Source organism: Manduca sexta, chromosome 6, assembly GCF_014839805.1.
Source record: "Manduca sexta isolate Smith_Timp_Sample1 chromosome 6, JHU_Msex_v1.0, whole genome shotgun sequence".
In the NCBI taxonomy this organism is placed as follows: Eukaryota; Metazoa; Arthropoda; class Insecta; order Lepidoptera; family Sphingidae; genus Manduca; species Manduca sexta.
This window is the reverse complement of record NC_051120.1, coordinates 10,096,832-10,123,060: the sequence shown is the minus strand read 5'-3', so window position 1 is coordinate 10,123,060 and position 26,229 is coordinate 10,096,832. Positions and strand designations below refer to the sequence as shown.

Sequence of the window (26,229 nt, the reverse complement as noted above, 5' to 3'; positions counted from 1 at the left end):
CATCTGGATTGTAAGTAAGCTGTTAAGTCAAGTCGTGCGTTTTGATAGTTTCATAATAAATTATTGTAAGCGGATGTGCATATTTTGTAGCAAATTATTTTTATAGCTAAAGAGGCAACTGGTCATCTGAGGTCTGTTATTGTTACGACATATTAATTGTGTAAATAATCGCATTATTGTTTTTTTATACAGATATCTTTTACACAGAATAACAATGTTAATGTACAGTCAGTCACAAAATTAGTTGAACAAACTCAACACTTCAAAAGGCTTCTACACGTTGACTTTATTTAAAATATGTTTTTTATTTATTTAAAGTAAACCGCTTATAGTTAATTTCATTAAAGAAAAAGCAATTGTTAATGCGGACACAAAATTTTAAAGCCGATATGAAATCTTGTATTTCTTTTGTGGTTGACTGTACCTATATCAAGACGACGGAAATTTACGAACAAACTTCCTCCCATATTAATTTCTAATCAATTTCTAATTTTAGATATGCTAGATAGAAGATATGCTAAATAATCGTACAAAACCTAAAGCGAATAATTTTCTTCTAATATAGAAATAGCATACTTTCATGGGTATAATAATTATGTTCAAAGGAATGCAGATGGTACCAATGCGTATTGACTATGTCCTTTACTTTGCCAGGTACAAAAGGTAGTATACTTTTGGAACACGACACTAAAATAAGACCTTTACTCCCTTTTTTAGTCTGTATGATATAAATAAGAAAATATTGCACCCATTTTCAGACACTGTTGAAACTTTACTAGATTCGCCCTGATTTGAATTACCACCTTATTTTGACATCAGAGTCGATCGAAAAAACATTCAAAATAACATCTCAATAATTAAATATCGTGCTAAGTACATAAAAAAGAAAAGCAAACTTTAAAACTGGAAACAAAAATCAAACACAAATCTTTCCCACACAACTACTGAACTACAAACTTCTATAACAAATGCATAAAACTATTAATATATTAAATGCAATATGGGTATAAATTTGAATGCATTAAGCAACTGTTACATAATATATGTCTTCGCATATTACCTACAAATGATACTGACTGTTCAGGGTAATATTTTATAGCGAATTCAATGACGCTTGGCGTTAAATCCCGATTTCGGGCAGTTTTATCGACCGTAAGTAACTATTTAACGGTATGCGTTACAAAATCTGGTTTACTGGTATTTGAGCCTCGGTGTTCATAAAAATAGCTTTTGCTTAACAATCAGCGTATTGAAGAATATTATTCATTAATTCAAACGCCTTATTTCTTTGTAAGGTTCCAGCTGCTATAATAGTTCATGCAATATTTCATCAAACTTGATTAAAGTTTTGTCGTTGATTCGCAACAAATTCTCTTTACCATTTAAAGTAATAGAAGCACGATTAATTTGTAACTCACACTAACGTAGTAGACTATCATAGATGAAAATTTATTTATAGAAGTAATATTATGTCTCTTTTCTAAATTTTATTCATATATATATCAAACTTTGTACGTATTGTTTTCGATTGTTCAAAAACAATACGGACAAAGTTCGCGAAAATCATAATATAAATAACCACGACAGTCTTAATTTCAATATCATTGTTTTATTAAAAGAAATTTTCACATTCTCTTCACGATTGAAATTTATTCATCGGAATACTTACCGATATAACAATAACAATGAAACAGAATAAATTTTAAATCGATAACTAAATCAAACACTCGCATATATTTCAAAAAGTTTATCGATATGACAAATTATCGTCCAACAATCCCTAACAGGTTATCTTTTCCTAATTCTCACACGTTGGTCCGTTAAACCAATTTCCCTGAACAGGGTCCTGTACCTATTATTAGTAATGGGGTCTAATAGTCCACTGATAAGATAAGCAATGACGAGTCTGTAACAGAGTGGACAGAGAGGCATCTTGAAGTGGCGAATTCGGGGTAAATAATAATGTTCAATAGTTCAACGTCCTTTGCAGTTATTAATATTTTCGTATTAAGTTAATTTGACCTGATAATAAAATTTGAAATTCTTGAAGCACTGATGTTAAGTTTAAATGTTTATTAATTTGTAAATATTTAATTTAATTCTATTTATTATACAAGCAAAATTTTCAGTGAAAGATAAATCACAGCGTAAAATTCAAGTCAGAAGCCAGTTCGCGAATACAGAATTTAATGTAGATCGATCGAATTCATATATTCACTGACTTGAAAAAGGATGGATACACTTGAGAAAGGATTTAGATGTTCTTAATTAAATTGTTACCTCAAAACTCATTTTTAAACGATTTGGAAAATAATTATTTTTTATTTGAAAGAATGTACTTTCAGATTGGATCACAGAATTATTTTTAAAATCGGTTCAATAGTTTGGTTTTTATTACCTAATCTTTACTTTGATTTTTTTCATTGTTCTCTTTGTGTTATCTCTGTGACAAATAAACTTTATTCTTTCTTTATTTGAATATGAATGTTATATTCATATATTTAAGCATTAAAATCGATCGAAACACCACAATCTGCACATCTTTTCCTACTGTGTGTTCCCTGTTCACGTGGAAACTGTGGGTGCAACTTAATGATAATACACCTTCGATCCAAATGCCTTAATTGAACTATTTGTAACAGTCTTTATCTAGCTGATGTCATTCTAATTTTACTTTTAAATACCCCAAAAGTTCCACTAACTCGTTAATAAAATACGGTACTAATTGAATGTGATAATGAGTGAATGAAAGAGTGAATGGTTATTTATCACTTTTTGTCTTCATAAATATGCTGGCTGAATGACTCCGTCGCTTCAAAATGTTTGTAAAAATAAAAATGGCAAATATTAATCTTTAAAATATTTATCTTTATATGTATTTAACTTTTTTTTGATTTCGTCAAATAATGCTTCATGTGAGTTGGTGTAAGGATTTTAAAAGATATTAGAAACGACATCACATTACGTATGCGTCCAACCAGATCATTTATTTATAAAAATTCCCACCATATGTGTATTCTATCGATATCGATTAAGCAACTACTTATAACCGCTGTGCTACTTCATACCGTGGAATGAAGAGGACCAATCAAAAGTATAAAATTAATGCTATAAATACCGGTAAACTAACTTTTGTTCGTTGTATCCGATCTCTCCAAAGACGTAACAACCGGATTCAACCGCATTTATTTTATAAACGAGCCGATATAAGTAATGGCGTTGCATTCAAATCAAATGCTAATAAGCAAGTATACCTAACAACCATAGGCAAAGGTCAAAACTATTTACCAGTGAAAGTCACTTCTGACTCCATTAAATTGTACCGAGTGGGCAAATAAATTGATAAACTGACACATCGACTTATCAATACAGATTAAATTAATTCTATCAATATACAATGAAAATGTTTAAAAAATATTTATAGCTATTACAATGAAAAATAGGCGATAGTAAAGTCAAATAACTTTCGACGATTTGATGTCAAAATGCATTGTTGTAACTTCATATACATCCCACAATAGTTAAATCAAACAGTAAAAAGTAACTATGTAGAAAAAAATATATATAAAGAGAAATTATACAGCCGAAATATCCATCAGTCTCCATCAAAATTCATAACTTACCCAAGTATCCAATACATAAACCATAGAGTACAATAAAAAAAAATACAAAACGCTCTATGGGCTCCATAAAGTTTGATTGCGATACTTGCACAACATTGAATATAAATCTGAAATTCTTATGAACTGATGTTGTAATGCATCATCGTTCTTAGCGCTAGAATAATGCCCCTCTTTCATCTAACATTTTTCTCATCATATAATACGTGGCAGAAAACGACCGAAACGAAATATACTGACTTTGTCGGCGCCGTCTAGCCTGCAAAATTTGCAATGAAATAGAAATTGAGTATCCACAATACATGTATAAAAGAATAAATCTTGATTTGGATTCCTTGGTAGGAAACTCCTTTGTGACAACTTTGAATTTCATTGTGGCAATAGATTTCTACTTTATCTAGCGATTGCGTCCCCTCACTGTTCGCTTGTAACAACGAAGAACCGCGGCGAAATGCTCATGCACTTGATTCGCGCATAGCTCATCAAAATACAGGCGCACTTCATGCTCGTAAAAAAAACTTCAAGTTTTAACACACATCGCCACAGGCAAAGATCACTAAAACATAATGCTTAAACAATTTAAATACAATCTTAATGCTTCACTAGTGATTAAGTTGTCTTTTAAACTGGACTGTATATTCGTCCAATAATGTATGGTATTAGTTACATAAATTAACTGCTGCGGGCTAAGTAGTGACCTCTATTAGTGGATTATGAGATTACGAGCTGTAATAGAGTTACACACTTGATTTAAAAAATGTTTTAATAAAACGTGAGATGTAAACAACTCTATTCAATTTGCTTCAATTTATTTGTAACTCTATTTTTAAGGGGATTTTAAATATATTTTAGTCATAGGTCATTTGAATACTTATTTTTGTTAATACACTATAGAAGTCTATAATAAAAAGCCTAAGTATGCGTCAAAAATCAATGCCGTAATTTAAATCCTTTACATATTTTACTATTGCCTGTAAGCTTCTTACTGCGCAGTACTACCATAATTTTAAAAAATCCTTGTACCAAATAAAAAAAGAAATAAAAACTTATTAAATGCAGAAGAGCGTTCTGTTTTTAAAAATCGCATCCAATAAACCGCAACACTCTGAACGTTTCAATTCACATATCAAACCTATTTACAGCACAGTGGTACCGCCGGCCCACACAAACATCGCCAACATACGCCCAACAGCGCGCGCCATGGGTGGCAACAAGCCGTATTATTTAATCTCCATCGCTACCTTGATGTTGGATATAAATTCTACATTATATTAAGAATGCAAAAGAGGTAATAGGTTATTTCGCTAACGGGCTTCCGACTATGTAAGGGTGTGGTGCATAAAGCGCGCGCAATTTTGAGGTTATGTTCGATTTATTGGTATCGATTGTTGGAAAGTGTATTAAATTATTGGTCAGTTCAAATGGCATTATGGGCATATAGATAAGGTATTTAGTAAGAGTTAGTAGAGTGATTTATATAACCGCCTATTTGGTACATGATAGCGTATACGGCTGTAGGCCGGGAGGTCCCCTGTTTGATTTCTAGATCATTGTTAACAATAAATACCTATTTTAAATAGAGATTTCATAGAATTTTCTAAGTAAATTAAAACATAAAGGCGTGGTTATTTACGATAGATTCTTGGGTAACATATCCATCAAATAACTATCGAGGTTTTTCAGTGGATGGATACCCAAAAATCTAATTCCTTCTTCATAAAGTATCGCAACTCACCCTCAATGCTCCTCACAATAGTGCCCTAACAAAGACTCAGGATAATAATAATATAAAAACTATTTTTTAACATAGCATCTGATGATTAAGATTAAAAAATGGCGCTTTATAATGTTACCAGCTTTGCGTTAAACCCTAACATTGTAGTTGTATTTAATGTGAGTACATTTGTTGGATCGCAGTACCGCTTACGTTTCCAGTAACTTAACTTCACATAAACATAATTTGCCTTCGTCTTTCATACAACGTCCACCATGGCTTATAATTACTCATAAATGTCCACAATTAATTCAATGTACCAGTAAATTTATAGTACGGCTTCAAATACCACTGAAATTATGAGAGGAATTGGATAACAGCAGGTTTGAAATGTTCTAACAAGCTTGAACATATCGTATTGGCAAAGATGGGAATGCTAATTATGTTAACAAGATTAAAAATAATGACACTGAATACCGTTTATTTTCTTTTGAGTTAGAAGACGAAGGAATGCAGTCAATGTTTAATTGGAAGTCTAGTTAGAATCTAAAATATTTTCTATTTACTAGGATATTAGATTAACCTCCTTAAAGTTTATATTTATGAAATTAAATCATGGCTTCGTATGTCATCCATGTTACAAAGATACATGTAAATGAAACTGAGCTTATGAAAACAAAAATAAATATATTTTTAACAGCAACAGGTCCGCAACAAGTCATTGCAACACCAGAACTCGGTCCACAAAACGAGCTTCCGATAGCACAATTTGCTAATACCATAAATCAATTGAGCAATAATTCTGCACCCACCGACGCGCATCGTACAAACTATCGCAGATTGAATTTAATGTCTAATATTCCAACTCTTTGGACAATTTAAGGGGCATTATACCCTCGGGCTATTCATTTATACATATTTATGGGTAAAACAGTCAATCGCTGCAGCGCTCGGTTGTTAGACTAACGGCCGATGCTCACTGGAGGCCATGGCTCCCTAAATGGCAGGCCCCCAATTTAAACATTGGATTTAGTTAGACCAATACCTTATACGAATGCTTTGGGAATAATTGAAGGTATAGCGGGATTTATCTACGGGATAAATTGTTATTGTGTGTATTGATTCATTGTGTGGTGAAAGGGATTATGTCCACCGTTTAAAAGCTAAACATAATGTTTACGCGAGGCGTTCCTTGAGGAAACAATTAGAGGAACATCGGTTAGCTTTATGGTTTTGTAAGTTTCTAAACACATCAGTGTCATTATAAACAAACACTAACGACCACCTTCTCTTTTGTTTCAGAAGGATCTCTCGGACGACTGCGTGTTCCAGGAACATATAGAGGAGAACAACTATAACACATATTCGCGGATACGGAACGGGAAGAAGACGTTTGTTGCGCTCGACAACCGCGGCAAGGCGCGCCGCACGCAGATACCGGTGTCGCGCCCTCTCGGCAACCTCTCCACATACGCGCTCACGCTCACCAACCGCTGGGAGGGACCCAAGCAAACCCACTGTCCGCCGCGACGGCACCGCGGGAAGCTAAAACGGCCGCCGCCCAGGCACAGAAACTGCATGTCACGAGTACAGAAGCAAAACTCGAGGCACAAAAGGAAGCACAAGAAGGCTAACAATCCCAAGAAGAAACAACGACACCCCAAGTCGAGGAGAAAACACGACAACGGCACCACCACCACGACGGAGATGACGTGGGACGAGTCGACCATGTCCACCATGTCGACCACCACCGACGCGGAGTTTTTTCGATCGGCGACCGCGCTGGAGGCGGTCGGTCGCGCGTGAGTCGCACGCTACTCGCGGTCGGGGCAGCCGTAGCGCTCGCACACTAGCACCGTTCCACACTTACACGTGCTTGAATCTCTGGTAGTCGGGTCGCGGCCGGACGAAGCGAACCTTGCTTGCACCCGCCTAGAGCCTGAGCGGTCGATGCAGGCGCGACGTTCGTGAGATAGTTTCCAAACGGTCACACGCGACTAAATAACTTCAGTAAACATGTAGATGTATCTGTACTGCGTTTGGATGCGGGTAGTTCGTTAATGGTAAACGGGCAGTTGAAACAAGTCTATATCATTCCTATTTAGTGTGTTTTACAATGTCGTGCGGCGTGGGGCGCCGCGGCGCGCCACAGTAGCATTGCTCTCTCGAACGGTCCCAATCACAAATTGATACCAGTGACTTGTTGTTTAGATTGTCTAAATCGTCTTCATCATTTCCTTTACTTCTAGTAGTTACTTAATAAAATACTCATAGTGCGCGCGAGACGTGGCGTTAGAAACGAATCGATACATTTAACAATATAAAACGAATGATATTAAACTACCAAAGCTACTGAAATTATCTATCTCAATTTATATTCCTAGTTCGCTTTAAAACGTAGGTTTATCGGCAAGATTCCAATTGTTAGTTAACTGTTACTTATCATGAAATTAACTTAGATTAACTTTATTCGATAATTAATAAAAAAAAATGTAAATCGTCGAGATTATCGTTGGGTAAGGTGGAACTGTGTTAGGGGAAGGCAAAGATTTCTGTCAATTAACATTTAGCCTAAATACTTACCGTTTCGGAATGGCTCGCTCGTTGTCGTCACGCCGTATATTTTCGGATCGCCCGTTCCACATTAATTGGACGTTACAGCATTATGTTTATAATATCTGTATCTTTTACATCAATTTCGTGGTCGAACTCGAAAATATCTATTTAATTAGAACCGAATTATTCGTTAATGAATTCATTTTCAATCGAAAACCAATCAACACGGTTACGATATCAAACTTATTATCTTGTTCGGTATATCTTTAACGTTCGTACTTTTCCACTTTTACAAAACACTTTAATAACATTATTCAAATTGAGATATTATCGGTATATTCTACTGAAACGGGACTCGAACTAAATTTTGTCGTATCAAGGCATATGCGGACGCCATTACATTAATATGAATGTTATACAACGAGAGGAGATTCCGAAACGTTTTCGTACTTAGATGACGTGTGTTGAAGGTGTAATTTCATAAGAAATTGACTGAAAATTGGACTGAGTAACGTAGTTTATGTTGGTATCGGCCTAGGCTATGATAGGATAATGTAGTGCGGCGGACGGCATGCTTCTGTATTTCTATGATAAGTTAAAAATTCGACCGTTGAGGCGAGCGGACAATGTCCACGTCGAATTACCCCGAAAACTAGACATTGCGGGTCCGGGGCAGTTGGCACTGGGGTGTGCAGTCCCTATGAAATACTATTGCACGTTAGCGGCTAACCGCTCGCCTTGGCTTGTCAAAAAAGTAGTGATAAACTTTAACGAGGATGATGTGACTATTAGTATGTAGTGACGAGCCTAAGGACACGGCTAGGAAGGTGCGGATATCTCGCAACAGCGTTACAGTCAAACAGCCTAGTGTCAAAAACAATTACGTCGGGTAGTTACGTTCCTGTCAACGCAGTTGTAACAAAATTCGCGCCTTTTTCGCCTTGGACCGTAGGCCAAAAACGTGTATCTAATTTGTAAATTTATTTATTTTCCATAGAGAAAAGTGTATTTTGTTAACGTTTTAGTTGATGTTTTTTTATTATTCTCTTGTCCCTATTAGTTCCAACCGAATGTAGATATGTAGGATTTCATACGCTTGTACTTTTAGTGAGCCAATTTTAATTGTATTATATTTTTTTAAGTCTGTTCAGTAACAATATGTGCTTTGTATGCGGTTTGTATAGCGTGTAATTGGTGCATTTGCAAATATTGTGATTGAATGGATTACATACGGTAACATTCTCTTGGTGATGTCCCTCGCATACAGTTGTGTACACTTGTAGCCGACGTCCCTTGGTGGCCTAGTTTCCACGTCTCGGATATTCGCCGAAAAAATACAAGGTATTTATCTAATTAACGCTTCTTAAAACTGTTCGGTGACGAATCGGACTTTCAGACAAACAGGAAATCAACGAACGAATTTCTCACAATGGTGATAATGCGATATCAAACGAATATATTCCCAAAAAGAAGTGCGTATCGTGTACAGTTATTGTAAATTCACGCATATACTTAAATAGTAATTGCCTTTCGCGAACAGGTGCAAATGGCGACACGCGCTGTCCGTCTCTTTAAAGTGCTTTTCATTATGAAATTATCGATTGTTATTCACCTCAGTTCTTATGACTTTTAAAAGTTGGGGTGAAAATATGTAACGCTTTAGTCCTTTACCTTTTTAATTAAAAAGAAATCGGACATCCCTCTGCTCGAATACTATGTTATTAAGATATGTTTGCTGAACGTCCAAGGGCGTCGGATATTTGCAACAAGCTTTATGATTGTACCTACGTATGTTATACGAATGATAATTCGATTTTATTTATATGTATGTACTACTAGGTGTCATGAAAGCGACATGAAATTATGTATTTGAACGAAGCATTTACTCGTCTTAAAATAAACTTCGATACATAAAAAATATATTACAAATTTTTTGTCGTTTTCTTAATAAGTCAATAAATTATTATATCGATTATCTAATTAATTGTAATTCACTCGTTATTATATTGTAAATTAAAATACCAATCGATCTTAACGTTTAGTTTAGCAAGCAGTATTTCGGTATTGTAAAAGAATATGGTTCTCCGTTACAGTATCTAGTTTTGTAGTTTTTATATTTGATGTAGCGAATGTAAGAAAATTCAGAAAAAATTGGCGATGTTTTTTAATCTGTACCCATCTGTAACGCGATGACAATATAAAATGACAGAATACAATGATAGCAAACTCACCTTTTTTCACTGCCATGAAATAAAGACTTCAATTATGGATTTGTCATCTTGTATACAAAGTTTTTACATGAATGCATTGTCTATGGTTTCGTCTTTCAAATAAAACGGGTAAGAAATTGGGAAATCCTTAATACTGATTTCATTAACACAATTACGTCATTGTGAGTTTGCATAGCATCGTATCAGTGGAGGTGTAAAAATATGAATGTAATATTATTATAATGCCCATGTGCCATAATTAGACCCGCTCGGGTTGACCTACCGAATCATACATTGTTGCAGTTAATATTTCTCAATTTCAACACTTCAAAGGGAAAGAGGAAGAGTGACTTGAGCTTTTAAAGAAAATTATCTATGGTCACGTCTTTCCGCGTCCAAAAATAGTCTATAAAATGAACTCTGTGAAATGTTTGGATGCGGCAAGCGGTTTCTTCGGCTCTGTCACATATATATCCTATGTAACTCTTTTTCCTTAAAATAAGAACGTCAAGATGAGTCAAACAGTATTACTTAATTAATTTCGATACCTTTACAATAATTATTATGAATTATCGTGTTTGCTTAGTGCATTTATGTTCAATTTAAAAATCATAAAATTTCTCATTAAAATAACATTTTTGAAATCATGTCTCGAGATAACTCGTCTAAAATGGAAACATATTTGAAATTCACATTTTTTCACCCTAATACTTAGTGCTACCAAAAGAAAGATTGATCGAAACATTTAGACAATAACTTTTTACAGCCTCTTATACCGAGAAATAAATAAAATGATTCTATATTTTTGTTTTTTATTTATATCACCACCGGATAAACAATGCAAAATACTGAAGTAAGTAGGTACATATATACTGCTGCCAGTTTCTGGAAATTTTTTAGTAAATCTTTTCCCGAGCTATATTTTCTCCTATCCCCTGCTTTCCTCACCTTTGATTTATGAAAATAATGGTATGTATGTATTGGAAGGCGACATGTAATTTACTTTTGTCATACGTGCACGACAACGCACCTGCACCTGATGGCAAGTGGTGCAAAGACGTCGCCAAGGGGCGGCAGTGAAGGGCAGCTGCCCCTAGAGGTTCTAAAACTCGAATGAATTCACCAATAGGGGACCCTCCTGTGTTTGATTTTGTACATTATTCTATATGTAATGGTTAATAATAAGAAAAAGAAACCCCCCTGCGAAAACTGCATTAAAATAGTTAAAAAATGAGTCAGTAATTCATATTTCAAATATTACTATGTGCCGAAGTGGGCGCGAAGTGGGGATATCGCTTCATCTCTTTCTTTCGCACGCGTCGTAATGCCCGATGACGTCACACGTGGATATTGTACCTCTTTTCTGTTTCTTGTTACTTACCCCTTCTACCGAAATGGAAAGGCTTATAACTTGTTGATTTTTTACCGGATTTAAATAATTCTTTCTGTGTTATAATTTATAACGTAAATATTTGATAATAATAAAGAACAAAAATGAGTCCGGTCCCCTATTCCATACCTAATATTCCGCACGCTCAATTACGTCCTGCTGTATGTTATTGTTAAAGCGGCAGAGGGGGAATGGGCGAGGAACGTGTGCTCTCGACTTTACCTACAATTCGTACTTTTTTCATTCTGTATATCAACTTGCCTTTTTAACACGTTATGAACGGTGAAATGAGATAGATAAAGTATATATGAATTACAATTAACCTCAAGCATAATTATGCGATAATATGCTGTTTTATTTCTAACAGCATCCAACCATACACCAAAAAAACATTTACACAGAAAACTGTACTTTATTGTTAGGGTTGATACATTATTTTCATTCTACGTAATCATTATACTTTTGATCAGTTTGATGTTCAAGGACGGGTCTATCAATAATTATTAAATTCTTTTTGGTAATATCAATCGTTGACAAATCACAGCTTGATTTCAAAAAGCATCTATACCACAGTTACCTCCTAACTACTACAAGAAATACACTAAACAAAATAAATTTTATTATTCACCATCACTTCATTATCTAATGACAACAAGTAAGCATTAATGTATAGGTACCTTGAAGTGGTCGAAATTTCTCATTAGTCAATTAAAAATCAAATGTCCCATACCGCTATTTTAACACTTCAGCTACTTTGATAAAAGCTGTCTGGTGTAGTCATCGGCTTAATAGTGTATACATATTATAACAATAAAATATATTGAATGACGCATAAATAATTTTATCTACTAAATCGTTGACAGAACATTAGCAAAAACATTTTTTATTTCTGTCTTATCGTTAAACAAAATGTCATTGTCATAAAACTAATGTATCTTGTTAAATTATGAAACGTTTTTTACAAATTTTATGTCTGTGTAAGTGCTCCAGAATGGGTAATAATTTTAAAATATAGGCACAAATCGTTAAAAGTTTTCGTAAGTAAATTGAAACAAGATTCCGTTCACCGTTGAGAGAAAAAATTGCATATCTATTTATATAAAAATGAATTGCTGTTCGTTAGTCTCGCTAAAACTCGAGAACGGCTGAACGGATTTATCTTATCTTGGTCTTGAATTATTCGTGGAGGTCTAGGGAAGGTTTAAAAGGTGAGAAAAATTCGAATAATTGCCGGGAAAATCCTCAAAACAGCATTTTTCTATTTCCCATACAAACGTTTTCTAACTAATACGTAGAGTCAATTTGAGCTTTATTGCTATTGTATAAAGTTCACTGTTGTCTAAGCAATGTAGATGTGTTCCTAACATCAAAGCAGTGTGCGTTGGAGCACAGAATATAATAATGTAATGTCGCGTTCTGAAACTCAACAAAAGTGATATCGCGGATCCGACTAAATTGAACAGTCACAAAATTTAATATATCATTAGTTATTTGGTTGGCTTCACGATATTATTTCTTTTGTTTTACTTTAAAATGCATGTTTTCGTTATGGACAATTTTTGAGCTACTTTTGCATATCTATACTTATAATAAATCTGTAGAGAGGTCAATTCTGTACATGAAATATATTTCCAAAATAACTGGGGGTGATTAGGGATCGATACTGATGCCAAAAATGCAATTAGTAAAATTTTTGTCTGTCTGTCTGTATAACCGTTATAGAAACAAAAACTACTCGACAGATTTTAACTTAACTTGGTACAATTATTTTTCATACTCCTGAGCTGGTTATAGTATACTTTTCATCACGCTACAATTAATAGGAGCATAGCAGTGATGGAAAATGTTGGGAAAACGGGAGAAGTTACTCCATTCTTTAAGCTTCCGTCATTTCGTGTGCAACCTTAATGGTTAAAAGTTCCTTCGATTTCACCAGGATCCCATCATCAGACCCTGACCGGACAATCGGACCACCTGCATACCACCATAAATTAAAAAAACATCCCGACAAATTGAGCACCTTCTCCATTTTTGAAACCCGAAATCCACGCGGGCGAAGCTGCGGGCGGAAGCTAGTTATCTATAAATAAGGCGGATGCCGGAGTTTGGACTGGATAAATTTTATTTTACTCTTACAATATAAGAAAAATGGAAGTTTGTGAAAATATTTGAATGTTTGGATGTTTGTTAAAGCTAAGCATAAAAACAGCTGAACGAATTTGAACGATATTTATCACATGAATAGATCATATCCTGGATTAACACTTAGGTAACTTTTTATCCCGGTAAGTAATTTGTTCCCATGGGAAATAATAAGTAGTATTAGTAAATGGCGCTGGCGTCGTACAGGTTGCGCTATAAATCGCTCCAATGTTTTAAGAGCTCTTGTAGTGGAAAAGGCTTTCCACGCGAGCGAAACCGTTAACAACACCAAGTTATATAATAATATCCGCTGTATACCTACTTACAACAAAATACTAGTCTTACGTACCTACCTACATATATAGGTGAGTATCTACTTTCATTTTTTATGTTGGTACTTCGGCAATAATTCTTACACTGAATTTATTGTGAAATGTGATTATAGTAGTTAATATAATTTGTATGAAAATCCGTTGATGTTAATTGTTCACCAAAATGATGTCATCCCAATCACTTTTAGTGGATACCCACGTATCTATACGCAGTGACTCCGATGCGCATCTCAGACCGTGATATAATGGAAGATATTTTAATTTTGGTTACAGTGGTGGTTTTAGATTAGCTACAAATAATATCCTGTTAGTATGTACGAATATCGGTTAGTTATGAGACCATAGAAAAACTAACATTTGAATAATATTAATTGTTAGGAACTAAATTTAAATTACTAGCAATATATATCCTACCCTCGGTTCAAATTAGTCAAAAATATTGTTGAAAACCTACCAAGTAAAAAAAATATTCTATTTATAAGAAAAGATTACGTAAAACTTTTAATTCTTGCATTAAGTAATAATTCTTTAGTAATCTCTAAAAACTTATTTCGATATTAAATTATTCTTGCTGCAAGTACGTCTGCGAGTTGCACGAAACAACATAGAACAATGGTTAGTGCAAGAAGCACTAATATAATGAATTTGCTACATAAACGTTTATCATTTTGAATTATAATAAAAAAATTCAAATCAGCCTCTATAATCGCAAAGAATTGACAATACGTTCTATAATTTAAAACATCGATTGTCTATGTCTTTGTATACGAACTCGAAAATTATTATGTTGGCAACAGGCACGATGATGCAATCAAACAAAAAGAGATAGACTTATACAACTCAGTTAAAGCGAGTAAGAGAAAAAAATATATGCGCATGTGTACACGATAAATACCAATGTTGAACGTGCACATAGAATTTACTTTATCACCTCAACATAAGGTTTAGTTTTGAATATTGCAGTAGAACGGAAGTTTGTTAAAATATCCAGAGCGCGGCGGTCGGCGCACTAGTGGCGTCACCGTTATCGAATAAACGCGCGGCGCTCGATGTCATACTCGATCGCCATTTTGTTGAAGTGAACCAAGTTGTAATACTTTCTATTCGATAGACATTTATAATCGTTTTCGTTTCAATAATCATCGGCATTTCGGCGGCAAATTGACTATTATAAATCGATATCAAAATGAAGAGATGTTCATCTGCTGTGTGGCGATTTTTCGAACGCATTGAAGAAAACAATAGATGTACTGCAATAGTGTGTAAATTATGTGAAAATCAATACAAATACTTCGGCAACACGACTAATCTTAGAGTGCATCTGACGACAAAACATCCTATACAATGGGAACTTGCCCAAAATGGTAGCCTGGACGAGTCGCTTTTCCGAATTGAAGAAAATGAATCTACAAGCCAAACCACGTCAACGACAAAGAGGAGAAAATACACACCGCGGGCAAAAAAATGTACGTTATTCAGTATCAGTTAATAATGAAGAAATGGAGGGACATATGCCTAAGATCGAAATCCAGCGGGTACTTACTAGTTACTACTTACCTAATTCAATAATTACATTCATATTACTTTATAATTTAGGTTATGTTTATCAGGCATCAGTTTATCGCGGTGTATCGATTTTGTGACATTGCATAATACATAGGACTGCGCACTAAGTGAAGCTAAATCATCGATAATCGAATCGGATAACCTTATCGGTTGGCATTTGATCCGTGATCGTTGATTAAATTGTTATTGATAATGATCATACGATAGTGCGGTTATTTATGAGTAACTTCTAAACTATACATCGTATTTATCTACTTTAGAAATGATCAAATACACCTCTTATATTGTAATAAAACCTATTTAGGTAATAATATTTTAATGTGGTGTTTAAGTTTTTAGGTTATATACAATATAAACAAGGCATTAGATGCGAATAATTTCATAGTATCAGGCCTTTTTAGGGTTATATTTTTATAACTACATACAAGGGTAACATTATGTGTTTTGACAAGGCTCAATACAGTAAACCAATATGTCTTAATATCATTTTAATACCGCATATAAACAAAATGATACAATTGATAGTATTTGACCTTACTTGACCAATCAGTTGATATTTAAAAATCATAAACATGTTATAGCAGTGAGACGCTAACATATTATTTTTCCCTTATAGATATTTAACAAAATATATAAGTAAAATATAATTTATATTAATTACCTTTTGATTTTATACCTACAATATCTCATGGTTTAACCCATCATGGTTGAATCAAATGCAGCCTTTTAGGACCCTATATTTACCCCCTAAAAGTTTTCAAGTAGTGTGGGTACCAGAATGTATTAAAAACACAATAAAAAAATTTGGAAATGATAGACCATGGTAGATTATTGTATGAAAATAACTGATATGTGATTATCGCTGTATTTTTCCACAACTATGAATGATCAGAACATGTTATCCAGAGTAAAGTGGGAACTATAATTTCAAAAATAATGTATCTGATGGACCAGGTCTCTTTTAATCATATTGTCTGTTAGGACTTAAAAACATTTAGTAGTTATAAATAAGGATGTCATTTACTTATACAGTAAAATAGTACAATATGGATAACATAGTATCTACTCGCATGGATTAATTAATATATTGTGCTATCATCCTGTTGCATTGTATTTGAAGTGTAAATTGTTTGCGTTCACAATAGTCAAACAAATTATTAATCCCAGCCTGGGAACAAGAAATACGAATAAAATAATCTTATATGTTTTTTATTTCTAGGTGGATGTATTGGAGAATTCAGACAATGAATACAGAGATGAAGACAATGATGCCACAATTAATCTGGTGAAACAGATGCATGCAACCCGAAACTCTGATGAGGAGTGGCTAGAAGACGATCCTTACCAAATCACTCACATTGAGACCTACGAACCGGTGAATAACAAACATAAGAAGATGAAGTACAGGCGAGTGAAGAGGGAAGTACAATCACCTACAGGTCTCCCTGGGTTCTACGTAGCACCAAAGCAAGAGAAGACAGTCGTCTACGAAGACAAGATACATGGTGACGAATACTCTGTATTTGGAGAATATGTTGCAAACAAATTGAGGAAGTTCAAGACTCCACGAACCCGTGGAAACTTGCAGCAGTTAATTACAACGATTTTATGGCAAGCAGAGTATGGGATGTACGATCATGCAGACTCGGTGAAAAGGGTCTTGATGTACTCTGTACGATCTCCTGAACCAGAACCTAGCACGGTAGACTACACTTCTCATATGCAAGTAGAGAGTGAGGAAGTCATTGAACAGAAAGAGATTCCAACTCATAGCGTTGAGTCAGAAGGAGTGGACATAGCAGAATAAAATGTTTTATGGATTTTTGTAATATAGCTTATGCATTTTATTTGTATAATTTTAAGTATGGATATAGATGCATTGTTTTAACTTTTAATTAAATTACCAAATAATAGCAAGGTTGAATGGTGTTTTATTGTTAAATCATGTTGAATTGAGTTTAGACTCATTTATTAGGAATTTAAATTTAAATTTTTTATCTTGAAATATTTAATAGATAGGATAAAAGTACTAAGATTTTCACAGATTTTTTTTTGTCTAAGATTCTATTTCATAATTATTGCTGCTATAAATTGTTTCACGTAAGTAGTTTTGATCAAAATATAATTTTATGAGTAAATAAATAAAATTACTTGGTGACGTAAGTAGTTAAATTGATCAGATTATGGGACTGATTCCACAAAATGGCGGAAAGTGACTGTATTGCGTCTCTGCCTACCCGTGAGACAGTGAATGTATGTGTGATAAGAATCACTTAAACTAGAAGAGTCACTCGTAAATGTATGTTAAATAATTCATTCTAAGTCAGAATGGCCCCCTAACAATGATATAATAGAGTGGCATGACTGGCTAAATGCCTCAGGCCCAGACTTCAAGAGGGCCCAAAATTTTATAAAATAATCCGTTTTTAGTGTATTGGGATTTTAAAAAGTAGCCTCAAAAATCTATATAGGTACAGAGTATTTATTTTAGCAGGGACATGCTAACATAAATAATCTGGCTGCCATTCGAATATAGACTTTAACCTTTTAGCAATAAACTTTAATTTCGTGTTGTAACATCCAGCCTTTCTAGGATAAAATGCTTCAATGTGCATATTTATATTATATCTAAATAATTTATATAACATATTAGTTTAGAAATATAGGTATTGAATATAATTTTATATTATTATGTAGCCTATTTCTCAAACGGACTACTGAAATGGAAGTCGCGAGTTACATTCTATGGCAAACTATCATTTAATTATGAAAATTATTTAAAAAATCCGAGTATTAAGTATAATATTTGGTAAAATAAATAACATAACATTCTTCAAACATGCGGTTTCATTCTTTGATTTTATATTCTGTTCAAAATATTAGAGTTCAATACCTCAGGGTAGCGCATATGCGACAACTCCTACGCATCACGTGGCTCTAATGCGAACACTATTTAAAAATAGGTGTAAACAATGTCGATGTACTAATAACTGTTTTAAAACTGTATCACAATTGCATGTAAATTGTTCAACAAGAGACAATTTGCTAACAATTTTATCTACGCAAATAGCATCTGCATTTTTTTATATCATAAATTACGGGATAGACAGCAATTAGAATTATTTTAATCGTGATAATAGAACGTTGTAATTCTAAATGGAGCTCAGTGAACTCTACAATTTTTCTTTTCCATACACGCACAGAATAGTGATATCACTGTACCTCATGGTAAGTGAAATGGGGTCCAATATAATATCGACTAACGAGATGTGATTACCCCCCGGCAGTCAACATAATTATTTTTGGAATTGGGTATAAACAGGCTCATCCCGGAACGCGACACACTTAAGTACATGGCGGAGCACTATGGCGGGCTTTAACACCTTGTGTACGGTGGTCGCTATCCGGGCGAATATAAAATGTATCCTACCACCAGCAAAATAAATTAATAGGCAGTTTGTGCAAAAAATACCTTCCGATGTATATAGTAGGTAATTAGAAAAAGCGCCATAAAGCTATTTCCCATTCTTTGACGATTCTGTCACCACGCATTATAATAAGTCACTTATTTCTACAATTCTCATTAAATACAATCTAACACTTGAGTGAATGTCAAATCAAATATTGAGACAGTGTCCGATCCGCCGACAGACAAGTCTATCTCGTCTGCCATCTAAATGGATCAATGGATGATCTCAATGGCAATTGTGTGCGATTGACGCACCGCTGATTATAACACAGCCGCAAAGCTGTAATGCATAGTTCAGCTTATATACATACCTATGTAATCATAAGTCACTGATGGTAATCGCCAATGTAAGCTTACTCGTGCTACTGTTTATGAGTTGGTAAGTGAAAGACCATTTTTTTATACAGACAAGTCAGTAACCCCACTTCATTTGATGGTAAGTGGAATGGAGTCCTAAAGAATGTCGACTGAGGAGAGATGATTACCCCTCGGCGGTCGACTAAATTTTGCCGGCCTGTTGGAACTGGATATAAACAGGCTTATCCCAGAACGCGACACATTTACGTGGGCAACTATGGCGGGTTTTAACACCTTGTGTACGGTGGTCGCTATCCGAGCGGATATAAAATATATCCTACCATCGTGCACCTAGGGACGTATTAATGCTTACAACTCAGTTTCACTCCGAAGCGTGATATCAGCTGAGATGGTGTCAAATTAAGGCCAGCGTCTTAAGATAGTCTCCATTTAATAAACACTTATTAACATTAGCTCAGAATATATCTTAAGTCACAACAGGTGAGGTATTTTGACAGCTAAGTTTTGTTATTTATCAGCACTGACAGAAATTTCAATAAGTACATAAACGTCTACTTGAGATTTTACTTAAACATGAGCATGTTTCATAATAGAGACCTTAGATCCTTACTCTAAGACATTATAATCAAATTACTTTTATCTCATAATGGCTAGTAACTAACTGTCTATATTAACTTTCAAACCAAAACACTGCAGTTATCAATTGACTAACATCAATGTTGATTTTCACAAACCTTACTAAAGTATTGTATCTACATATATATTATGTGCCATATATTATGTGCCAAAAAAAATTTACATAACACGATTTTGGTCCCCTGGCACCCAACTTGGATAATTAGAATGAATGAAATAAATGAAAATGAATGAATGAATTAACCAAAAATAAGTCCTCAAATGTATTTATGTGTCAAACATTTTCCTATTTTAATACCTATACGAATAAGGAAGCGCTTAGCAGGCGGTCCTACAGGAGGACCATTAGCAAATCAAAGCGTCAGTTCACGGTCCCACTTCTAATGAGAATGGCGCGCAAATACAAACAGAGAAATATTTAGGTCGGCTGTTCAACCCGCTACCGGGATGCTTGTTAATTGTCCTGTTAAATATTGTGCAATAATAATGTATACACTCACGCCTTTTATTCCCGGCGAGGTAGGCAGAAGTGTGACATGTGCGCCCATTTTCCAACTGTTCCGTACCATGATGTGATTGGGGCGAATCTATCGTCTTATAAGGCACAAATCTAGGCTGATTTTCGGCAAAAAAACTTATATTCATTGCCTACGGTGCAATGGCGTATGATTTTAATGGATACAGTGGAGAAATGCTACTAGAATGAATCTGATTCAAAATAAAAGGAGATTTTGTCAATAAAAACAAATTATTTTTATCTAATACAAATATTTACGGATTCTACATGTAGAATCTGTGTCCAATATGGCGATATGCTCGTTCCCGTCACATCATGGGTCGGAATGTATTGCAAAAAGTGAGTGAACTAATTGCGGCTCTGCCTACCCTGTAAATATTTAAGGATCACACAATGTCAATGCGGGATTCGAACCCACAACCTATCGATAACAACCGACTCAACCCGCGGCGCAACTAAAATTGTCAAATATGCTTGCAATTTTGCACCCTGATCGCTATCCTTATACATTCTTGCTAGAATCTGAAATAGCTAGACATTTATGTCTAAAAAAAATACGGAACTTAAAATACCTAAACAATTTAGGCAATTAATTTAGGTAAGAAGATACTCTACAGCATTATAAACAGGATGCACTAAATGAGTTTAATATGGTCTAGACTGTAAACTAAGTACCTAGATGTATGGCGTACATACCGAAGTACCTATTATATTACGATCTACGGCAGTATATTAACAAGTCCAAATGTTTATAAGTTCTGTTTATTAGTAATAATAAATTATCTAATGTCTAAGCCAGAAAAACTATACCACATTGTATTTAATTTAATAAGTGCCCGTTTTTGCTCACAATAATATATTTAATTGATACGAAAATGTTCTACATTCTTGTACATTAATTAAACAAACATGTGTTCATTATTAATTGTTATTTCATTTATAAGAAATAACGACGTACTAAGTTGAATACGATCAACTTACGGAGTATTTAAATTTTCATTCAAAATTCGCACATGCGCAGAATGCCACTTGATATTCGCCATCTTTATCTTGCAATATTCATGTCTCGCTTACTCGTGACATTGATAATCAGCTGTACTGCCAACATGGCCACGCTAAGCCGTACTTCGAGCAAATTATTGAAAAATGTACAATTTTCACCTGTTTTCACGCGTAATTTAAGTAATGTGAAGTGGAACAAAAGTCTCCCGAAAGTGCTCACAACATGTGCGTGTGTTATTGGTGGCAGTGTGGTATATTACGGCTTAAATAAGTATGGGGTAAAGAAGACCGTCCACGCTCTGAAGGCAAAGGTAAGTGTTTATTTTCCTCATAGCGCTATATTTAGTCAGTGTTTAGTACGTCTGTTTGCATAATTCGGTTTTATCGTTTATGTTTGTTGTCTGGAAACAGTGGTGTGCTGCGCTTATGTCATGATATTCCATTACTCACGCAGCCGCAGTATCTTGTTTATAAATAGCACCTCGCCAACTTTGACGTTTGCGCGTTCGTTCGGAAACGTGAACCGAAAACTTGTTATCGTTCCAAAACATCGACGGGCAACCTAATGAACAAAATAAATAAATGTAAATTAGGTTTATTACACACGTGCTACAAAAATAGCAACAAACCATATTAACATTTTACGTTATTTCCTTGCATGGCCGATTAGATTTATAGCGTATCATTAGTCTGCGAGTGATAATTTAGGCTCCATTATAACGCCGAGTATTAAGTCATTTTTTTATGGCGTCACATTAGAGACTCCCGACAAAACCACCCGCATTGCGACAATCACACGAGCAACCACTTTACGATAATAAAATAGTCCTAACATAAAATTCCCAAGTTTGGCTTTGATACAAATGGTCATCGATTAATTTTGGGGAAGCGACATGAGAATAAATACTAGAGCTGTATAGGGTTGTCACTTATGCGTTCTGCACAATGCCATCGACACAGTTGATTTAGTCAAGCGTTACTAGCCGTTTAAACTAGCAAAATATACAAAATAAATCATTTAAATCCGTAATAGGTATATAACTTTATAAAAAGGTTTCTATATGTAATCATCTTAGCATTAGCATATAATGCACGCTGCACACTGCTGTACACTCGTAATAATATTACAATAGTTAAATATAATTCACTAATTTAATCTGTTATTTCAAAGTAACTAGACTTAGAAATCATAGCTATAACAAACTTTATCTTTTATTTATGACAAGAATAATATTAACTGACACCCGCCATGTCAATAAACACGTACTTTATCGAGTTAGTAAGGTATCAGGTTCGTAAGTAACCAACAATGTTCCTTAGATTTTAATGCTATCGCAGTAATTGATTTTGCAATACTGATCCCTCTTTCCATATTTACTGACCTCTCTTCACCCAGTTAGATATTTCGGACTTATGTCTACATTACCTCTAACGGTAATGTTTATAATTCAAGTTGATATCTGAAGTTAACGACACAGACGCATCAGAATAAAGATTATACTGGTTTCATAAAGTAACACATAGATAAGTGACAATAATCTACATAATTGAATTATAAATGAGTAGTGTTAAATAAGTCATTTAACTGTTTCATTTTAAAACGTCCAATGATAAATAATTTCTTATTTGAGGTAGTCATTAAGTTATTTCTCAGAGTTTAGTTAATACGGAAATGTAACTTAGACTTAGAATTGTCGCAACAGATATGCAATAAACAACCTTAGACCTACTTTCATAGGTAAAGATTTAAAACGTACTAGTATTTCTATTTATTGAGTAATAAACTCGAACAATACTTACCATGGAAAATAAAGCGGTTATAAAATAAATGCCTTCTCAGAAACATTTCTCGAACGTGACAGCCCTAAACAACTCGTAAAGGCTCCATTTCGAACTAAACACGTGTTAAACGGTTTAATGAGTTCCCTTGGTGGGTAGCTGTTAATAAGCCCGGAGAGTAATTGTCGACGTCCCGAAGGATCGGTATGCGAAGGTAGTTTTTTTAAATATCACCTAACGTGTTGATTGCTTAATGCCATCTGTCTAGTTTTTTAGTTTGATTTATCTTATGTTTTTAGATTAAGGGTGGAAGGCCTGGCTGGTTAATTGTCCTTTGCTGGAATAAAAAAAAACAATAACGAATCTTAAAATAATATACTGAATGAGAAACATAATATTATATTATTAATTGTCAATTTCTGAAATTAAATTTTTGAAAATAGAATGTGCACGGATCCAGTGGCGAAGGGTCCATATAACCCGATTCCTGCCGGCTTCTATTTATGTACACTTTATATTGAATCTTATTATTATTAGAACGATTTGAAGACCGCATTTATCCATATTAGTACCTAAATGTTCTCTCGTGTTCCACTGCTTGCAGATATGAAAGCGTTCATGTGAAATAGATTCCTATATTACTATTTGAATAATTTTGAATTTATTAGTTAGGAGGTTATTAGGGCTCCCAGAAATTCACCGAGCTTCACCACTCGGTTCATCACTGCCACTGCCGCTCCTGGCTTACAGAAGATACAGTGGCGGGTGTAAAGGCGGGGTAGTATCTACCTAGTCTATTCTGTGAAGGCGGTATCTACCTTGTGTATTCTATTTGCTCGTTTTCCACTCGTGGTGGTCGTTCCGGCGATATCCTTAACTATATATACTCAGGCGCACACCGTACTCGAATATGGGATGTTACGTATATCGATATATTTTGTCGATTGTATGCAGATATTGAGAGACTTTGTCTTAATTAAATATTAATAAACTTGACATTAAAGATCTGTATTATCCACAAACTACGGAGAAAATCGCTAAGCGTTGAATTTATGTTTAATGCTAAGTTTAGAGTAGCAAGTTCTTGCAGCGATATACATATTGCCCAACCTCCAAATGCGCTTACACTAGCGGTAATATTTCAAAATTTGCAGAATTCATCTTGCCGAGACTGTTTACAAAGTAAAAATTGCTTGCAGAAGTCGATTTCTGCAACTTTTCTTGTTAATCCAAACCTCGCTCTTAACTGTGATTGGCTACATTCATGACTCTCTCTCAATCATATGTATGTCGAGCTGAGCAAGTCGCTGGCTTGATAAAAATGTTTGGATGTGAGACGTAAACGCAAAAACAGCTGAACGGTTATAATATTTTTTTTAAATATAGACCAAGTTTATAGCGACGATAGCCTAGTTGGGTATGGAACGGTCTGCCGAGACGAATGTCCGCAGGTTCAAACCCCAAGGGCACACACCTCTGACTTTTCTAAAAAATCATGTGTGTATTCTTTGTGAATTTATCGTTCGCTTTAACGGTGAAGGAAAACATCGTGAGGAAACCTGCACATCTGAGAAGTTCCTCTAGAGGAATTTCGAAGGTGTGTGAAGTCTACCAATCCGCACTAGGCCAGCGTGGTGGACTAAGGCCTAATCCCTCTCAATAGTAGAGGAGGCCCGTGCTCAGCAGTGGGCAAGTATATAATACAGGGCTGATATTATTATTATTATTATTATTATTATTATAGACCAAGTTTTAATTTGTCATTCTGGCTTGAGTGAGTGCCGTGGTTGCGCTTCTGCATTTCTCTTCAGTAATAAATGCTAGATGTGTGTGTATGTAAACAAGCGAAGTCATAACTTCATTATAATAAATCATATAGCCATTGACTTAAATAAAATTATAAATTTACCTTGAAAACAGTATTTTATATGACCCATTAACATTAAATAAATGCAAGACAATTGACTTATTTATTAAATCGGCGTCTCACGCGGGTACAATCAATATAACTCCAATATCTAACAATTGACATGCGCAATCAGTCACGATTGAATTGATTCCGGTAGTGTTTGTTATTGAATTGATCTATTTATTGTCTTTGATCTATGCATATTTAGATGGACCCGTCATATATTAAAGAGGAAAATGGCGCCGCATGTGCGAAGACGATACGAACTTGATTTAACGAGATTTTTTTATAAAAGAAGGCAAATTACTAGCGTTGTACCATACACTGGTGTTAGGTCTCTAATATATGAGAGTCCGCTTGAGTAGTCCACCGCAGTGTCTATTTCAGTCGCCAAGCAGCATTGTGTAGTCACTGTTGTGTTCCGGTTTGAAGGAAATTGTAGCCAGTGTAACTACTGGACAAAATAAGACTTAACATCTCATGTCTCAGGATGGCGAGCGTAATGGAATACCAAACAATACTTTGTAATTCAAGGTGTTGGATGGTGTTTCTGCTGTTTGTGGACGGTCGTATTGCTTACCATCAAGCAAACGGCAAGCTCGTCTTGTCATTCAAAGCAATAAAAAAAATACCAACGGCAAAGAACACCTATAATACCATGGTGATAGGTGAAGTTTGCATATTTCTTTTTCTTCTTTTATTCTTTCTTTTTTCTTTACGATAAAGGTTGTACCTAAGTTGTTGTTCTATAACCTAATAAAAGTCGCTGAGGTCGCTGGATGCGGGCAGCTTTCAATAGATCGATCTGGAAATCTTTGAGAGAGGTCCATGTTCAGCAATAGACATCCGCGGCTGATGATGATGAAAGGTTGAACCTACGTCGGAGGAGTCGAAGACAAGCCTGACTTGCACTTACCTACAGCAAACTCATATTCCTTAGTAACTTTGATTTTGTATCCCAAATTTAATACCGGACATCCGTAATAATTCCCAATGACTTATTTATTTTCTAAAAGAGTTTTAATCCCCATTCAACATATGCGCTTTCAAATTTAGAAGTATTTGAAGG

The 26,229-nt window shown here is 34.7% G+C and overlaps 2 protein-coding genes and 1 non-coding gene across 6 annotated transcripts in view; all 3 read left to right on the top strand.

Moving 5' to 3' along the window:
• LOC115440501 (fibroblast growth factor 22) overlaps nt 1–10,902 on the top strand; it is a 251,754-nt gene extending 240,852 nt beyond the window's left edge. Inside the window, exon 5 of one of the 2 annotated variants that reach the window (XM_030164841.2) lies at nt 6,640–10,902. In XM_030164841.2, coding sequence (XP_030020701.1) covers nt 6,640–7,140 — 501 coding nt within the window. In that variant the 3' untranslated portion in view covers nt 7,141–10,902. Of the gene's footprint in view, nt 1–6,636 lie in introns of both variants that reach the window. The other variant, XM_030164838.2, reaches the window with a different exon arrangement.
• Nucleotides 10,903–14,964: 4,062 nt separating this feature from the next.
• Nucleotides 14,965–17,454, top strand: LOC115440500. The gene is made up of 2 exons (XR_005114033.1): nt 14,965–15,499; nt 16,750–17,454. It is a non-coding gene; the product is annotated as an uncharacterized LOC115440500 (transcript).
• A 4,086-nt stretch (nt 17,455–21,540) lies between these two features.
• Nucleotides 21,541–26,229, top strand: part of LOC115440498 (calcium uptake protein 3, mitochondrial) — a 110,413-nt gene continuing 105,724 nt past the window's right edge. For all 3 annotated transcript variants that reach the window (XM_030164835.2, XM_030164833.2, XM_030164832.2), the window contains exon 1: nt 21,541–21,783. In XM_030164835.2, coding sequence (XP_030020695.1) covers nt 21,577–21,783 — 207 coding nt within the window. In that variant the 5' untranslated portion in view covers nt 21,541–21,576. The remainder of the gene's footprint in view (nt 21,784–26,229) is intronic.